Below are 19379 nucleotides of genomic sequence, written 5' to 3'. Positions count from 1 at the left end.
AGAGCTAATCCTCTCTAATAAACACATACACTACATGAACATTAAGACTTGGGGGAGTAAACAAAACCAAAAGCTTAGAACACAAAGAAGATGCTGGGGCATTGGAGGGAATTGCAAAACAAACACTGTTGGCATGAACACATGGTTATAATGGGTGAACTACAGGCCTGCATGAGTATGATTGGATAGCACTACTTCAGCTGGTAGCCAAGCAGCTAATGAAGGATCAGATAACAATCTAATAACACAGGAAAAAACATAAACTGTGTTAAAATCAATCATTTTATACAGGACTTCAGGAGATTAAAACAGCATGTACCACATACATAAAACTAAAATGGGACAGGGAAACCAACAGCTGCCTTTCAGAAGATATCTGGACAAAATACTGTGAATTCCAATGAAGCATATCAAGCTCAACCTCATGGAGATTGTTAGGTAATCTATTACACCTGCTCAGAATGGTCAGAAGAATTTAGGCTTTTCCAGCTGCTGGAGGATGTGTGGCTCCCAGGAAGCCAATCATTACCACTTGTTTTGGGCCTTTCCCAAAGTAAATACTTTCTGGTGTATGATTTATTCAGAACTAGTGATTATTTTTGGGATAGACATTACATTTACTTGGGACAAACTCCTTTTTGGGCTTGTACACTCAATAACTATAAGTGTTAAAACCAAATATTTATTTGGAATACTGAGGGTAACTGCTAGAAAAGCAATAAGCCAGACATCCCATCTATAGACGACTGGTACAATATCATTTATGAAATATTTGTAATGGAAAGAATTCGCTTTTTTCATATTACGTTTATTTATTTTATTACAATGGAAAACACCCCATGCTCATGTTATACTTGCTCCATGTATGTTATTTTATAAATTCTTTGATTAAAAAGAGTGGGAAAAAAATGGATCACTGTGTAAAAATAAGTCATTACGTAATTAAGATGACTGTATGTAATGTTGACACGTGATTCAAAATAAATGTTAAAAAAAATCAATGAATAAAATCAATAATTTTACTGGCAAGGTAGTGTCTATTTTTAGTGCTGATTCAAAACGAATCTTTTTGACTCAGACTTTATATGAGGTGTCTTGATACACAATTTTAAGTGACAACCAATCAGAAACAAAAAGTTTCCATGGTGAATGGCCATAACATATAAAAGAGGGTCGAGTGCTGTTCCAGAAGTAAGAAAACATCATTCAAAGTCCTTCTGACATTTGTAATAACATAACTACATGTGTTAAGACCAGGATGGCATTTTTCTAGTGATCGAATATCATTTTTTATTTAATATGTCGGTTTTGTGGCCTTTGCAGGTTGAATGTCACAGCTTGACAGACATGCAATGGGCAATTTGAGGGTTGACGGTTACAACAGACATGTCTGAACAGCAGGATGAACAGGAGAGAACGCTGGAGCTGCTTTTACACAGCAGAGATTAAAAGCCTGAAAAAATGACATAAGAAGATTCTGTTGGTGAATTTTATGTGTATGGACAAAACCAAGTATCATTTCTGCCATGCTGGTACATTTTTATGGCAGCTGTAACTTTTGTATGCTAAAAAATAAACCTTTGCTATGAAGGTTTCAACTTCTGATAGCAAGTGATGAAGTGGATTCTTTAGATGCCCTAAAATATTTAAAGTAAACTCTGGCAACATGCTTTTTTTCAGAATGGCTTACGGAGTTGCGGAAGCCAGTGGAACAGAGGCTAACTGGACATGACATCATGACCTCAGCTCTCTATTGTTAACAGCAGCTGGTAGTGTAATCCCAGAGGGGACAATGTAAGAATATACTACTTTGCAGAGGGTTAGTGACTTTTACAAACAATATTTTTACTAAAAAAAGTGACAGGTCGTTCTCCTTTTTGCAATCATACATCCTACTGTAGAAATGCATTTATGTTTATGTGATGGGCAACAGGAGACTGCTGTATGTTGCTGCATATCACTACACTAGTGGATGTAAACTGCTCCTCCAAAATAAAGTATTTCCAATTGTAATTAAATCCAGATCATCTTATTTTACATTACCAATTACCTTCTATGTCTTACCATAATGTATGACATAGAAGAAAACACTACAACTAGCAATATTCTGTTGACTGGACTCAAACCTTCACCCACCAACAAAATCACTAAAAACCCTCCTGACCAACCACAGAACAGCCTAAACACTGGAATAGACCATTGTATACTTCTGTTAACCACAGATATGATGAATTTCTACATTTCAATACATTTACTATTGTAGCATACCGACATTTCTACAATACGTATCATAGGGAAGGTCATGTGGTTTAGATGACATCTACATGAGCGCACTTCGATGTTAAGAGGAAGCAGGTCAGGTGGTTGGTTAGGGAGTTAGTTGCATCAAAGCAGAAGAGACCACTGTTCGAGATCACTGCTCACTTCCTGTTTCAACCGTCACAACCAGTTTTTAGCGAGATGGTGTGACATTTGCAGCTACTTTTTCTGGTGACAAAACTGGGTATTTTAAACCAAACGCAATCTTTCCCTAACTCTTACCAAGTGGTTTTTGTGCCGCAGAATTCAACCACAGCCTCGATCAACAGACAATCAATTGTAGAGAAATGTAGAGATCCGGCATATCCATAGTTCGCAGAAACTCACAATGCCAACGTTTTATTCTGGTAACCGGCTTGCACTGAAACTGATGTTAAATGTTGTTATGCCTGTCCTAAACCCTACACGCAAAGAGAAATACGATATGAAAGTGCCACAATCAACACACAGGCAGAGGTTTTAAAACTCAGCATGGGCCAGTCACAAAGTCAACCCCCCGGCATGTCTGTCCCCGATGTCCAATCCTCATTGATCCGGTCTAAAAAGCACTCACCCTGTGCAGCAACGTCACAGGAACCCACAGTGTGTGTGCTGCCAACAGACTGACCCCTGGGAGGTCTGAGCTGCTGTTATTATTATTATGACTCATCGGTCTGTTATGCTGCAAATTGGCCTCTGTAGATTTCCATAAGTGTGTCTGTTTGTGTGTAAGACAGATGCAACCAAGGGTAATTAAATGAGGAAGAGAGAGAGAGTGAGCTGCTTGTGCTAAGTACTGCTTTAAATGGCAACCAACCGGAACCAGGCAGTGTCAGAAGGTAACTACGCATATTTATTTAAGTACTGCACTTAAGTACAGTTTTGATGTACTTTACTTAAGTATTTCTATTTTATTTTGTATTTCTACTCCACGATATTTCAGAGTGAAAAATTCCCCCTTTTTTTTTTTTACCCCCGAACATTTATACTATAACTGTAGTTTCTGGCTACTTTTCCAGCTCTATTTTATACTAAAAACTATATAAAATAACTATAATCACATTATTGTAAATTAGACTACCCAAAAGTATAAATTTACATTTAAATATGCTTTTAACATCTACAGTACATATTAATAAACATGTATTAATATTCCAATAATATATTTCTAAATGGGAACAGTTTGTATAACAAATAATATTAGGTTTAGGCTAAGAGTACATTTTGCTTCCACTACTTCTGTACTTTAACTAACGGTTTTGAATATTTGTAATGAAGATTTTATTTTTTTTCATTGTAGCATTGCTACTTTTACTTCATTTGGTCAATATGATGGGCAAACATGCAAAACATTACAAATAAAAGGACCACAATGGGAATTCATATTATGATGTACATCAACATATTAAAAATACATGTCATATTAGTTAGTCACAATATTTATCAGATTTAATTAATTGTAAAAAATGGAGAGTGCCGTTGTGGACAGTCCTAACAACCTATGAAAGTCTGTAGCCTCTGGTGCTGCACAGAGCGCAGTGCCATTACGCACAGCCACTCACTGTTTATTAAATCAGCTGATGACACCAGGCTGCTGAAGTATAACCACATACACCTCTACACTCATCAGACTGGTTGGTTATATCTCCATATTCTTCCTTTATATGAATTAAATGTGAGGTTAGCAGCTCATCAGCTAACTTTCCTTTCAGCAAAAGTAAGTCATGTTATATTATTGAAACGCATTGCTGGTAAATGTGCTGTTATAATAGCAATCCGCCAATGTGACAGCGCTCCTTGATATTAAAGGGAATGGGAGATGACACTCTGATTGGTTTACCACGTGTTACGCCCAAAACATGCCTATGATTAATGAGGGGAATTAAGTCCATCCCTCTTAGAGCATGCGCCTGGTGCAGTGACCATTTTTCCGCCGTTAAAATATCAAAAGTGGATTTGGATTTGCCCCAAAGGCACTTGCGCCACGCACTTCACGCCATGCGCTATAGAACATTAAAATAGGGCCCTCAGTGTTTAATGTTGGACACTTTGTCCTCCATACATGCTGCATGTAGACAGATTCCACATTTTCTATTTTCAGCAAAACTTTCTTGGTTACACCCAGAGTCAATTGAAGCTAATTAACTGGAAGTGTACCAATTAAACACTGTCTCTATTCTATTTTCCCTAGACCAAATTACTTTTTTAGGAAACGTCTTAGAAATGATAAGGAACTAAATCAAACAAAATGTTTTGTTGGAAAGAAAAGTTTGCTTTTGCAAATGTAGGATACTGGAAAATGAATGTAATAACCAAATAATATAAACAGATTTCTAAGCCCAATTTCCTTTGGGTTAGAACCCTAATTATTCATTAATGGGTTGTTACATTGAATGTTGTAATTATAATAATACTGGTGGCTCACTGGAGCACTTTTTAAAAGCACCAAGTCTGAGCTAGCTTCTTTATCATTAAGACTCTGCCAGACGATGAGGCCCCTGGAGGTTTGCTTCATTGCTCTTTCTAAAAAAAAAAATCTAAATTATGAAACTGTGCTAAGTGGACATCTGCTGCTGTACTAGACAGTGGAATTTGAACACCTAATCATTATTTTAAGGAAGATAACATTTTTTTAATTAACATTTAAAAGCCACAGGTGCACTAAGGTGTTACAGGTTTGTACATGCAAATAAAAAGAGGCAGGCTGACTTTTGACTCTCATGAATCTGGAGCTTTTTGGTGTGTTTTCTATTGAACATAAAATTTACAGCTAGTTATCATCTGTTATTTTAGTCATTTTTTGACATTGCCACTAAACTACGTGCAACATAGTATTTAATTTCCCAAGCAACATGGTTATATTTTTCTTCTAATTAAAGTTATATGATAGAGAATTGGGGACCACTGTTATCATGTCAGCTATTTTGATTAAAGCCTCTTTATGTTTTGGGATGGAAAACACCTCTGTGCTTCCTTAAGTTTAGTCCACAGTGATTGTCATCCTGTCACTTCTGTAAATTCAATGTCCTGCATTTTGTCCTGGCATCCTGGTATATACAGTCAAGTCCAGCAGTTCAGTATGTACTATGTTCATATCTCTCTCTTCATCAATGCCACCAATGACACAAAATAGTATTTCTGATTTCTGACTCTGACTGGTACCTGTGTTATAAAAATTGCAACCCATGTCAGACCATCGATTGCCTCAAAATGTCATATGAAAATCGACCTGGTCTAAACTGTATAATTTAGAGAAACGGGCTCAATGAATTGAATTCCTAATGAATGGAATGTCATCACTTTACGTAACATTGAATTGTTTAACATTTGCTAAAACCTCAGCGTGCCACCTGAGCTCACTGCAGGGCACCCGTGGGTCCAGTTCAAATGCTTTGTTTCCCTTCAGCTGCCTGAGCAAAATTTTACATTGATGGATGTGAATAGATTTAATATTTTTAAACTGTAAAACTAAATGACATAGAGCTGTGGAAAAAAGTGAAAAAATATCTCTGGTTTTACTATTTAAAGTTAGCCACCTTACTAGTTTTTTTTTTTTTTTTTTTTAAATGGAGTTTGCTCAATTCTCATTGATACATCTGTTGAAGTGAAGCTCAGTAAAAATTAGTTTCATCCATAGCACTTTTAGGACATTTCATTTTCTCTCAAATTTAAGCATCAAAGTCAAAGAAATATCTATTACGAAACTGTACCTACGTAAGGTTCGCTTACTTATAAAAGCTTATAAAGTTGACGTGGTGTCCGGTAGACACAGAGTAACACTAGTATTAGTTTGGAATCGTGTTTCTGATGACTGAAACATAGATATGACCATAATCCTTTTAACTCTGCTTTGGTCTCCACCAACTCCAGAGAAAATATATTGTCGTTAGCTGCTAAATGCTATAATGTGTTCACCCTTTAGTTGCTAACTTTCTGTGTGTCAGGGAGTGTACTGTGGGAGTTGGGTGATCATTCTTTTTTGTGGGTTAGTCATACAACCAACTTCTTGCACATTACATATTATTGGACCCATTTTTGTTATAAAAAATATTGATTAGTGTAGCATTATGGGCCATAGGAAACACATGTAATATTAATTAATTCCTGTATGTGTACCAATAGGTTATAAAAGAAGAACAATGACCAGCTTTGCTGTCATATCTGCCCTTTCACTTCCAAAGCATAGAGTCCAAAATCATCCCTGTCCAAATACTTGTATCACTATTGCATAGTCAGACACATAAATCATCAGCTAGCAAATAGCTGCCTATTTTTTCCTTGCGACTGCGTGCCACCTGCTACAGATAATGAAGCGAGGCCTACAGCATGTTGGACTCCCTCCTCCTTCCAGCACTGACAACATGGCATTGTATGAGCTGTTGCTCTTGTGCCAACAGAGTGGAGGGGAGTGAGAGGAGGGAGGTGGTGGTGGTGGTGGGGGGGGGGTTGAGGGGGAGATAATACTCATTTGGAGAGCATAGCGGGGGTGTTGCTTGAGATACAGCTAATCCTAACACCTCATCGCCGAGACGTGGCTGGCTGCTGCAGCGTTCGCCTCCGCTGCTCCCTTTCTCCTTCTCCTTACTTTCTTTTCGCCATTCTCTCTCTCTACTTTTGCGGACACCCAGTCCATCTCCCGCTGTCTTTGTTCTCATCTCTAAAGCCCTCTTCTCTTTTTGCCTCTCCTCCTGCACTTATCCCGTCTCTTCTGGGATGAGAACACAAAGGGCAAATGTGCTGGGTTCTTTTTGGAGAGGAAAGGAAAAAATAGAGAGGATTTAAAAAGATAAGATAAGGAAGACAGATTAAAAAGGAGACAGAATTCAACACAGCAGGGAGGACTAGAGAGACATTCTTCTTTCATGTTTGTTCTCTAAATATAAGCTACCGTTAACCTAACTTAAACTGGGCCAGCTTAGCACAAAGACTGAAACAAGGGAAATAATGTTACATAAAGCTTATAACTAAAATAAATGTAATGCATCTAGTCTATTAAGTATAAACATCAAGCCAGGGGATTATCATTTCTACCACTACACCAAAATAACACTGCTCAGCCCAGTGCAGTTCCTCAGGGACTGGATTTTATAGGGATGATGTATTTATTCTGAGTACAGTACCTTGTCACTTCATGTTGGCAAAAACTCATCGGGCTAATAGACACACTCAAACCGACTTTTTCTTCATAACAGGTCAAGAAAACACAGATCGGTGACCTGACAGTTTCTGTACCTCCTGCAGCGGGAGCCATAAATAAATATTCTAGTGCAAATCAGCAAGTTTACAACATCTCCACTGACCTACAGAGGAGTACAACTACAATAAAAGTGTAATAAAAGTGAAAGTCAATTCATTAGCAAAGCAGAACCCTGTAAAATAACTTCTTAGTCTTGTAATTCAATCCAGCATTGGCATAAATGAAGGTTGAGTGAGGATGATCAAATGTTAATTGCATGGTAAGATTGTCTATGATGTACTGGTAGCACACGCTCAGAATAGAAACTCCGCCTGCACAATGTTTCCGCAGTGAGAGAAAGTGATGAAATTACTCGCAAGGCTAACTTAAAGATACAGGGACAAAAAGCTCTGTGAATAAAATGAGATAGAACAGAAATGTCATTACAATTTAGGGTGCTTAAATGTAGAAAATGAGAGACAAACCAAGTGAGAGAGAGGGCAAGAATAAGCCTTGGGCTCCTCTCAGCATTTCATCGTGTACACAAATGATTTCTCAACAAATACCAAATGTCAGAGGCCCTTAAACTAGACAGAAGCCAGAGGCAGCATTAATGTCTTGTATGTCAGCTTCCTGGACGCTCGCCCTCAGTCTGCCCTTTGCTGGGGCTAAAAACCTTTGGCTGAGACTGCCCACCAGGATCCACACACAGAAACAATGAAAGGGCCTGTAATAGATCTGCCTGCAGAGAGGTATCTAGTCAGCCAGTAACGGTTAGATCCACCTACAAACCGATATTCACACTTAAAACCATAAAACCTTCCCCTGTGGGTGAGATTGATGTCATTGTTCCTTGCGGGTGATGACGCAAGTGCTGAATTTATTATGAATTCATCCTTATTTTTACGACTGATGTAACTTCCGTATGAATCTGAAGAACATCTGTAGTCTGTAGGATTTTAATTGACTTCCTCAGGCGGTGCCAGCTCGCCTTTGGGTGTTGACCAAAATGAAAAACCAAAGCTACATGCAGGTCATCCAAATAGGTAATGACAAGAAAAGAAAAGCACTACACTTGTTTACCTCTCCCTACTGAAATTCTCTGTTGTTGTTTTTTTTGTTGCCTTACTGCTGTTTTATTGACGCTGTCAGCAGGTGGAGGATTTTCACATCTGCTTTCAAATACTGGACTTAATGCCTGTAATGTTGATTTAAATATTCACCGTCAGCCTGTGCTTTGCATTTTTATAAAGAGAAAATCCTTGTGTTGCTCTTTGTACACAGAAGCGAGACACTGACTAAGCCAAGAGCAAATGAGGCTCATTGGAAAGAGGTCACGACCCTATTTAAACATTGATTTCTTTATAACCACGAAGATCCTCTCCTGACTTTAACCATGACCGCCATCTTTCCATATATGTAACCAGGTCCATTTTGCTACCTTGGAAATACATCAACCAAAGGGCTTTTTTTGTCCTTATTAATGGATTACTACTAGGCTAAAACCAATAGTAGTGAATTATAAACCCTTTAAAAAGGATGCTTAGCAGGAATTGATGGTATTTTTAGTATAGGGCTTTGTACGGGTAGATACTAGGATTTGTCCAAAAGAAAAACAAGACTAAAATATTTGTTCATGAAGAATTTAAAGAATTTAAGGGGAACGTGTAAAAAACATGAACCAACAGGAAGAATCAGAAAGGAAGTAACATATGTATTAGACGGTAAAACAAATGTGAGTGTTTTCTGTGCAGGTCAATCTGTCAGGACAATCGCACATCAGGATCAATAGTTACAGCCCAGAGGCGCATCAATACGTTCATCAACAGGGACCTATGTACCAACTCGCCGACCCACATTTAACATCTCTACAAGCAGCTATGCCTGTGCCACCATCACACAGTCAGTAAGTAATGCCTTTTCCACGTAAACCCCCACGTATGACCAGTCCTACCAGTCTGTGGATTGTGGGTAAATATTATAACAGTCTCAAAAAAACAGGTGTTTCTGAGCTGTGGTCATGTTGGATACATGTAATGCATGTTGAAATTATGGCAAACAAACTGATCGAGAGATTTGTAAATGATTTAATATAAACTCCTACAACAGGTTATTGACTGTGATGCATTTGTTTTATTGACTTTTCCTGTCAAATAAAATCACAGAAATCCAGGTCATTTGCAGCCAGTTTGTGTGTCCTAGTTTCACAGCTAGTATACGGGGGGGGGGAACATTATTTAGTGTACTGTTCTTAATTTTACTCTCAATTCTTTTCAGTTATATAATTATACATCAGATTCACTTTTTCCTAATGCCAAATAAAATGATCAGTGGAATATGACACAAGGATTGACAGCAGTAGACAAAAACAAGACCTTTTAACTTTATCATAAGTAGCAAAAACACAAAAGCCACTCCATTACAAGTTAAAGTACTGCATTTAAAATGTTGTTAATGTACATTTGAGTCAGCTGACAAATGTAATTGAGAATCAAAATGAAAAGAATGAAGGGATTATGCAGAGAGACCTTTAAAACAAACACACACACACACACACACACATAGACTGAGATGTCTCAATGTCACCTTTGGATAATAAACAGTGCCACTGCAGGGGCAGCAAGCTAATGATATCAGCAGCTAAAGGCCAACACACTCTCACACATACAGTATAGAGGGGGGTGGACAAAATACCAGGAACACAATTAGTTTTTTATGTGTTTGTTTAATAGACTGTCAGAGTAGTTGATTCGAATCTATTGTTGTGGGTTATATTATGATAACTGTTTCACTTTGTTACTGTAATGTAGTTTTCCTGTTTGGCATGCAGCATCATTATTTGTAAGTCTACTTTGCCATGCAAGTTATTTTTCAATGTTTTTCACGCAGCAGTGATTCAGGCGGTGATTAGTGTAAATCACAATGACAAAGGAAGCTTGCACAAGTGAGTAATTAAGTTGAATATCATTAAGAAGCATGAGTCAGCACTAACAGAGGTCTGACAGTAAACCACTATCAACATTAGCATAATAATCACAACTATCTTGATGAGGTTGCCTCACATGGCTGCTTTCACAATAACACAATAACAGATGAAATGTGACACATAAAACACAGATGCAGTAAAAGAATGGGAACAAAACCTTCTGTAACTTCTGCTAGTGATACTGGAGGTATAATTAAAGGGTCAAATAGTTGATGAATGAACCGTTGGTGCATGATGAAATCGAAATGGAAAACTGCTCAAGACCGTCTCAGAAATGACTGAGTTGAATGGACACAGTTTGAAAAACAACCAGTTTTATCAGAAATTAAGTGAATGCAGTGCTAGCATACTGTATCAAGTTTCTGATACTGTATTCTATCTACAAAATCAAATAAATCTGATAAATTGTCTCAAGTGATATCACCAAGCACCATGTTTTCTGTTTGGAGCCAGGACCTTTCATATAAGGAGTGAGGAGTATTGCCTTTTCATGCTCTCGAAACGCGTCCCGCAACCTCAGACCTAAGCTAACGTTAGCTAGATTAGCTACATTGTGCTAACATGGCAGGCGTCGCAATCATGTAACATTAAACTTAATGAAATAGCGCAACAGTAGTCTGACTCAGTGCAAGTTCTGGAGCCGGGGAGAGCAGCAGACGAGCTAATGTTAGATACTTTTTAGCTCAGTTGTGCTAAAAGGGCTGGTATCATAAGCACGTAACATAAACTTTTGTGAAATATCGTGATTCAGTGCAAGGCCCGGAGCCAGGGAGAGCAGCAGGTGGGCTAATGTTGAGCTAATGTTAGCTACTTTAGCTAAATTGTGCTCACAGGGCAGGTATCGTAATCATGTAACATTAAACTTAGTTAAATATCATGGCAATAGTCTGACATAGTGAGAGGCCCAGATTCAGCAGGTAAACAAACACACTGCCCACACAGCAGACATCAAAGTTAGTAGAAGTCTTCAAATCTTATTAACAAAGCAGCAATTTCCTAAATGACCACCACCAAAAATGACTAAATTGTAGGCCTGAATGTAGAGATTGAGACAATAATGTCTATTCCCAGAGCTACATTGACACTTCTTGAATGGGAGTCAATTGGAGCATGCGGTGGCTGTCAGTGGCACGTTGAGGTATTGGTCTAAAGCCGTGGTAGTTGTCGCTGTAAATCGACTTGAGCTGCATTGTCGGTAATTTAAGCATGAGGTACTGACAAGGAAGAATGCATGGGAAATGTTATAGCAGTGCAATGCTAAATCGATGAAAAACTCTTAATATACAGGCTTTATAGCAGGAAAAGCACAGGTGTAACATTGACTGCATTATAGAGGTGCAGCTTCCCGGGCAATTGTGCGCTGGCTCAGTGGAACATTATTGTTACTGTTATTAGTAACACCTGTCCTACTATAAGACAGAATGTTTGCTGTGAAACAGGTCTATAGTTTATATCAAATAAAATAGGCATTGACTGCCTGATGTTCAGTACATTATATCATGCTTTTTAGACTTGACATCAGATTTACAAAGAAATATGCACAAAGGATCCTTTGCCTTATGTCTAATACATGTTGCAATGCATATTTTATCATTCACACAAATACTTACATACTGTAATTACCTAAGACAAGCGAATCTTCCACCAGCAGGGGACAGTAATGCTCCATAGGAACAAGGTCTCTGGGAGGTGAAGTCTGCATTTGCATCCACTCAAACAATGCTTTCATATCTCAACTTGTTATTTGTTAGGAATGTTCAAACTCAAGGCAGAGAAGCTGTGGAAAAATTTGTCACAGTTTGTAAGACATTGCTTTTTTTAGTTAGTTTAGAGCAGCAGAGAAAGAAACAGCTAATCAGCAACCTGCTACTACTTGTTTTGCTTGGAAAATGTGGTGCCAATCAGTGTGCTGGATGACCCATAATGATAATTCTACCAAAGACACATTTTTCCAGCATTTGTTATCTGGCAGAAGGCCCTACAGATTCAGCTCTTTAGTGTGTTGAGCAATACAATGAACTATAGTTAGTATGTAGAACTGAACTCAATGTGTATGCCGATGTATACAACCCTGTAATGATATAAAGTAGAAAAAACAAGAGACTCTTTGTATTTGTAGAGCTGTCACCAACAAACCTTTACTTGATATATGATTAAAAAAAACAAAAAAAACAAAGTTACAATAACCAAATAATTATCAATGAGCTGAATGTCCAAAGACATCTACTTAGTGATGACAAAATGGGCACACCATCATACTGTACAGTTTACATGAAGTTCAAACAATGTGACAGAATAAATAGGAAACAAATGTATACTCTGCAGGATTGATGGATTCCCCACAACAGAGAACATGTCTCAGATGTGGAGGACAGATGTGTCCGTTGAAAATGAAAAAGCAGGTAAGCAGGAGTCTGCTGCTGCTGTGCTAACTGGTACAATCTTCCACCTGTTGGCTGAGGTCAGGTCTGTATGTCAGTTATCTTCCTCTTGCGATAGTTGAGTACCAGACTGGAAGCGGTGAGCTGTGAAGCCTGACCTTTCTCCCAGCTCTGGAAGCCGTTGAGGCCACTCTGCCCTGACCTGAACAACGCCTTCTCCAGACAGTCCAACCGCTCCACCAGGGCAGACGTATCCTCATTGTAGGCATTCTGGGAAGAGTCCATGGTCCGCCTGAATCGACCAATGAACGTCTAGATGAAGGATTAGAGTTTGGGTTGATATACAGAGTTTGTCAGTCTTTGGATTAAAAGGAAAAGGGAGAGAAATCAGATAGAGTCTTGTAGTGAAGTTTTTTTTAACATTAAAGCCTACTGGTTTTTAAATTAGACTGACCTAGTTCAGCCACCTTTGATAAAAAAGACCTAATGTTAAACCTCAGATATGTATAATTTTTATCATTTTGTCCTTAGGCACAACTTCAAATCTTAAAGGGAAAAAAGTCTTCAGAAATATTGGAGACCACTTCAAACAGAGTGTATCCAAATTCAGCTGGTGTGTACAGTCATTCATGTCATCATCTAGAAATCTGCAATCAGGTACAATCCTTCATTTCCATCTGAAAGTTTTCATCAGTGCAGTGCTCAGGGTACATTTTAAAGACTCTCCAGAGTGATGCAAATATGCATCATTTGGGAGCAAATGATAACCACAGGCGGTGTGCAGCAAACAGGTCTTCATAACAAGATTTCACCACTCTCATTCCTGGTGGACTATTTTAAATAAATAAAAAATCAGACTTAAACACAGCAGCTGTGGAAATGTGGATGAGACCAATCAGATTTTCTTCAGAAGCCTGTGTGGTTAAAAACAACCAAGATACCACTTAAATGATGAGAAGGAGGAACCATCAACCTGCATAGTTATTCACCACTCCTTTATGGTGAAGAATAGTGTTTGTGTTTCTGTCTGTCAGCCAATGAGATTAGAGTCAGTCTGCCTGGTAACAGCTGCAGCAGACAGCCAGTAGTCTGCCATGTTTTCTGATCTGATTGCACCCCCTAGTTGTAAAGCTTTAAACAACACTAGCTGGATTTGTATCAGAGGGATATGTGAAGGCATTTTGTACAATACCATCTGACAGTGTACAATGATGTGTATTAAATGTTCAGAAGTGTGTCAGGACTTCAAAGAACCGACTGCATCTGTCCCTCCTGGAAGAGGGAAGGGTTGTTAAAGGGTCTCCTGGAGAGTTTTTCAAAGGGTCAAAAGACAGAGGTGCTGTATGCTGCACAGACTGTAACTACAAATGTCTACATATTGCAGATAAGTTCAATGAAGGACGACAAGCTGTGCACCGCTCATCGACAGCACATATGTCCCTGAGTTAACAGGCAGCATTAAAGAAGGCATTTGAATAGAGTTACACTGCTTCTTTTGAATGTGGCCTTCTATTTGTTTTCTTTTGGATTTGGCACTTTTAAAGAAAGCATATAAATACAATGATTAAGGTACTTTTTTCTGATAATACAGTGGGCAGAAAAACATTCCTTATTGATGTATCTAAAAGAGATGTTCAATTTAATGTCATATATGACAAAAACCCAAAACAAAACAGCAAAGTGTCACATTTGAGCAGCTGGAACTATTAATTATTAAAAAAAAAAAAAAGAATTATCAAAATAGTTGCTACATACATAATTTTCTAGTTAATAGTTGCAGCTCTAATGTAAATGTATCAATGAGTCTGATCGACACTGAATGGTGTTTAGCAGGGGTGTAACAAATAAACGATTTGATCGGAAAATCGGTTTTGATTTAAACAATGTGAGTGCATCGGTACACGGACCCCTGAACCGGTCTAAACGTAGCATGAACTGGCCGATAGCTGTTTGCTCCCTGTCTGCGTCTCTCTCTTTCTCCCATAAAGTCTCGCAATACTCGTCACAGTCACGTCAGGTAGAGCTGTATTTGCAAGGGAAAGATAAAAGTTCATGACTGGCACCGACACTATTCCTATTCACAACGCACCATCGAGCTTCAATTATATACATGTATATACAAAGTGTAAAATCGCACTAAAGTACACTGGTAGTAAAACAAATCTCAACACTCACTTGATGAGACGGTATGGGGAAACAGGCGATGAAGGAGGCTTGCTCCGCTAGCACAAAGACAGACATACAAGACTTCTTCCAGCCAAAACTCAGCCACAACTGGGCTAGAGCAAAGGCAATAATGCCTTCTATAGCCCGGTTCATTGTTAAAGACTGAAGACCATACTGTGTCGTGGAGAACGAAGGCTTTCGGGACAAGATAAAAACTTGTGTAGTTGTTTCTTTGGCTCTAATTTGTGCCAATAGTGAACTTAAATATTGTTTGTTTTTCATTGTCATAAAGGCTTTGTAGAGTTCATACAGTGCAATATGTTACACTAATCAACATGAGATGTTTTTGAATTCACGTCTTGAAGGCAAGAAATGCCACATTTATAGTATTAACTAATGTTAATTCATAATGTAAAATGATTGTCTATTTTAAACAAGGAACTATTATACCCCATCAAACTGAACTGTACTGTATCAAATTGTATTGTATTGAAATCCTACTGAATCGAACTGAACCGCTCCATTTTAAAATGTATCGTTCCTGTGTCTTATCGTATGTCCATGTATCGAGATACATATCAAATCGTCATATATTGGAGAGATGCACACCCCTAGTGTTTAGTAATACTGAGATCTGTTCAAAGCGCAGACCTCACACAAAACTAAAGACAGCAATTTCTGTTAATGGTTACAACGTCAAATTGCACTAATATGGTCATTTTAAAAATGCAATGCCTTTAATGAAGAGTCTAAGCCAGTTATATATCTTTAACAATCAGAAGAAACTGCTTTTTCATCTCCTGCAAGTTGGCTGACCTCCCAGAGGTCACTGGCACATTGTGCCATTGATGAAGGTAATACATCATCATAAACGACAAAGAAGTCCCAAACTTTTTAAGTTGTCATTATTTGTTAATGGTTGTTCAGTATAGATTTGTTGGTAGCTCCCTATGTTGAATGAACTCACCTGCAGCAACGTCTGTGCAATCTCTGGGTTCTCTGGACTTTCAAAGTGCAGCATCTGGGATCCCAGGCCATAGTAGTAGGGGCCCATCTTATGCAGGTCTACCACGTTGGAGTCAGCGTTGAACACGGTCCTCCAGCCTTCTTTGTATACCTTAGGAAGTTCGACCGACAACACCCTCCTCTTCCTCTCATACAGACCCTTGGACAGCCACAGAGGAAGCTCCATCTTTGTGCCCTGAGAGGTAGGAGACAAACTTAAGAGCTGGAGGAATTGTCAAGGCTCCTGCTGTATACTGTCTGTATATTGTGTGTGCTGGTGGAGGGAGAGTGTTGAATCCCTTGTGTCTCAACTTTGGGGTACAGTGATACATTTATGAGAAAAGCTCTTAACCGAGTTCAATAACAGAACTGCCAGACTTAAAGGAGGAATAGATGTTACTAATAACCTTAATAATGGCTCTGTTCTATTAAAGTACCCCAGTAAGCCATGGCAGTAAACCAGTATGAACAATGCCTTGAAACTAAAGCAGTTAAATGGAATTCAACTACCATTCATTTTTATCATTTACACCTTATCATTTAGATCTTTTCTTTTCATTCTCAGGTTCCCTTAGAGGTGAAGAAGGGCTGTCATGATGTGTTTGCGTGTGTCTAACATGAGTCACTTGTATCTCTGGTGAATTGGAAGTGTAGGTTTACTCATAAAGTGTTGCGTTTCATTATATAGAACATAAAGTCAAAAGTATGTCACTCAAACATCCCCATGGATGTGACTAAAACATTGTACTGTGTGGTTAGAAGTCTGGGCTCAGCCAAACTACATTTCAAAAATAGGCAACTTGCACAGTTGGATTCTGACTCATTACAATTATACAAAAAGTGTAAAAGTAAACAGTTAAATTATAATAACATAGCTGCTGCTTTGTAGGATGCAGAATTAAAAAGTGGGTTGCGTTTATGCTGATTTTGTAGTTCGTGTCTTTTCCTGTAAAGGTTGTAAAGCATAAACTGCTAAATATTGAACGGGGTTTGGTGTAACTCTCCCTTTATGACCAAAACAACTACATAAGGACTACTTTTGAGTGACGCTCTGCCAGGAAGGATTATGTTAAGATGAATTCATTTACAAAATCTTCAAACGTCACCGCTTTTCATGTGTTTTTCTTCATACCTCCGGTATATCCTGTGTGTCACTGGACTTCTCCAGGAATCCAAGCCGGGGGAAAGCGCACTCTGTCCGGATAGGAAGTCTCTCATGAGACAGCAAAATATCATCGAGAGACAGGTAATTTTCCTCCATCCCCACGCCAGGTTGTACGGGATGATACGACTGTGTATCCATTTTTGAACCTAAATGTGACTTAAATCGTCTGTAAATTAGAGATAAATACTGCTATGTGACGCAGAGACTTCCTCCTCTGGAGTGTTTACAACTCTGCCTTCATGGTGTTTTGGCGCCAGGACGTGACAACCAATCAGAGCGCTGCTGTGAAGTCTAGACCAGAGCAATCGATTCAATCTGAATCGAACCAAGTCGAACAATACCTCCTTCATTTTTAACGATAAGTTTGAAACTTTGTTTTAAGTGATTATTTTTTTGTTCGTTTTTTTTCTTAATGCTATTTTGACATTTTACAGGTTAGTTATATTTTATAACTGTCAATGAGATTTATATAAATGTGAAATAAAATATGTTTCATATGGTAAATGTAAAACTATAATCAAAAGTTATTCTTATTAGTGAAATGCATTATACATTTCAATGTATCTCTTTTCCATTAGTCACTTGCAATTATGAATTCAGCCATCAGAGGTCAGAATATAACCATTACAAAGTCCCCTCGTGTTCTGTCTAAGAATATAATAATAATAATAAGTAGGAGAAGAAGAAGAAGAAGAAGAAGAAGAAGAAGAATACAGTTAAATGATAATCATGACCAAGCACTGGAAAGTCAACCTTGAATGTGTACTAATTTAAAATGGAAGTCAGGAAAGCAAATTAGGATGCAACATGCTTCTCTCTTTCTCTGTTCCTCTTTTTGTCTATCCTGACACACACACAGCTGTCATCACATTTATCAGTTGTTAATTGAAAATTGACAGCTGGTCTATACTGTAATCTCACATTTTTTCTCATCTGTCAGGACACCATCCGTTTACAAATCTAATACAAGAGGAAGAACAGTGCAGTCATCTTTCTTATTTTGACATTTTTTTAATATTATAGATTATTATATATGTCATTATTAATACTCATCCCACAGATTGCACATCAAAGTCATCAGACATGTTAGTCGGCGCCCCCAAAAAGCAGGCTGCCATTCATATCCTCAGAAAGTAAAACAAGTCATGAACTAAAAAGAATCAAATGAGATAAAGCAAAAATGAAGGTACTCTATTCTTTTAGCTGTGTGTCTGAGCTGAGTGGGCAGGCAGGCGGTACAGTGGGTCTACTGTCGACTGTGGCAGCAGTCTCAGACACTCGGTGGATATTTTCACCCTGCAAACCAGACTGAGGCGGATGTCATTTCCCAAAGAGATCATCCCCCTCCATTAGCTGCAGGCCATGATACACAAGGAACATTGTGTGTCACACAAATAGACAATGAGGTTAGCAGTTATCATTATTATTTGGCTTCTTATGGCCTACTGCTATGCACGCTGATGTTAATCCCCATTCCTGCAGAAGTGAATACTGCCCTCTGTTTCAAACCCTCCACTGTGTCATGGCATCACTAAGGAACTGGGATGATCTCAGCACTAACAAGCTTGTAAACACTTTAGTTGAAGTGGTGCTCACGAGGCATCATAACTGCAATATGATTACATGTGCTTTAATGTTAGGTGTGATATAAGGAAAAAAATAAAGTGGGATTTAAGTCTCTCTGCCGAATTTCATACCAGATCCAAAATACGACTACAGCTGGATTAGACATTGTCACACCATGGTGGCTATAAATGGCAGCGAGCGGTAACTGTATCGCACAATTTGAAATTGAATCCTCCAAAGTTACCAGCTTTACCAACCGAGCCAATGTGGGATGCTTTAAAACATTAGACAGCAACATGATTATGTCAGGAAAAGGTTTCAAATCTAAACATTGCAGATTGAATCACTCATTAACTGGATGAAGGTGTGACCAGTCCCTGCACAGACAGTGTTGATGTAGTGTATCTCATATACTGTAGAGTTGGATGATAATTATTTATGGGTTCATCACAATGGGTCTAACCCTAACCCTTGTGATTTTATCCATTGCTGATATAAAAATGTCTGTTAGTGTAGCTTTAAAGGTGCAGTGTGTAGGACTTAGCGGCAACTAGCGGTTACAGATTACAACTAACTGAATACAACTAGCCTCACTCTCCCCTTCCAAGCATGTAGGAGAACCTACAGTAGCTGCAA

General features: G+C 38.4%; 1 protein-coding gene across 1 annotated transcript; it reads right to left on the bottom strand.

Annotated features, from left to right (window-relative positions):
• Nucleotides 1–12645: 12645 nt before the first annotated feature.
• On the bottom strand, nt 12646–17401 carry gins3 (GINS complex subunit 3). The gene is made up of 3 exons (XM_053319432.1): nt 17145–17401; nt 15975–16208; nt 12646–13153 (listed from the first exon to the last, which is right to left on the bottom strand). Exons 1-3 carry the CDS (start codon nt 17313–17315, stop codon nt 12923–12925), a joined length of 636 nt encoding a protein of 211 aa, XP_053175407.1. The 5' UTR covers nt 17316–17401; the 3' UTR covers nt 12646–12922.
• Nucleotides 17402–19379: the final 1978 nt, after the last annotated feature.

Source organism: Scomber japonicus, chromosome 5, assembly GCF_027409825.1.
Source record: "Scomber japonicus isolate fScoJap1 chromosome 5, fScoJap1.pri, whole genome shotgun sequence".
Taxonomy (NCBI): domain Eukaryota; kingdom Metazoa; phylum Chordata; class Actinopteri; order Scombriformes; family Scombridae; genus Scomber; species Scomber japonicus.
This window is presented reverse-complemented; position numbering and strand designations above follow the sequence as displayed.

Excerpts from the sequence above, each read along its gene's own strand:
- gins3 (XM_053319432.1), bottom strand. The coding sequence starts at position 17,315 with ATGGATACACAGTCGTATCATCCCGTACAACCTGGCGTGGGGATGGAG. Across the intron at positions 16,209-17,144 it reads ACACACAGGATATACCGGAG|GGCACAAAGATGGAGCTTCC; the intron begins GTATGAAGAAAA and ends CCTACCTCTCAG. Across the intron at positions 13,154-15,974 it reads TTGCACAGACGTTGCTGCAG|ACGTTCATTGGTCGATTCAG; the intron begins GTGAGTTCATTC and ends TCCTTCATCTAG.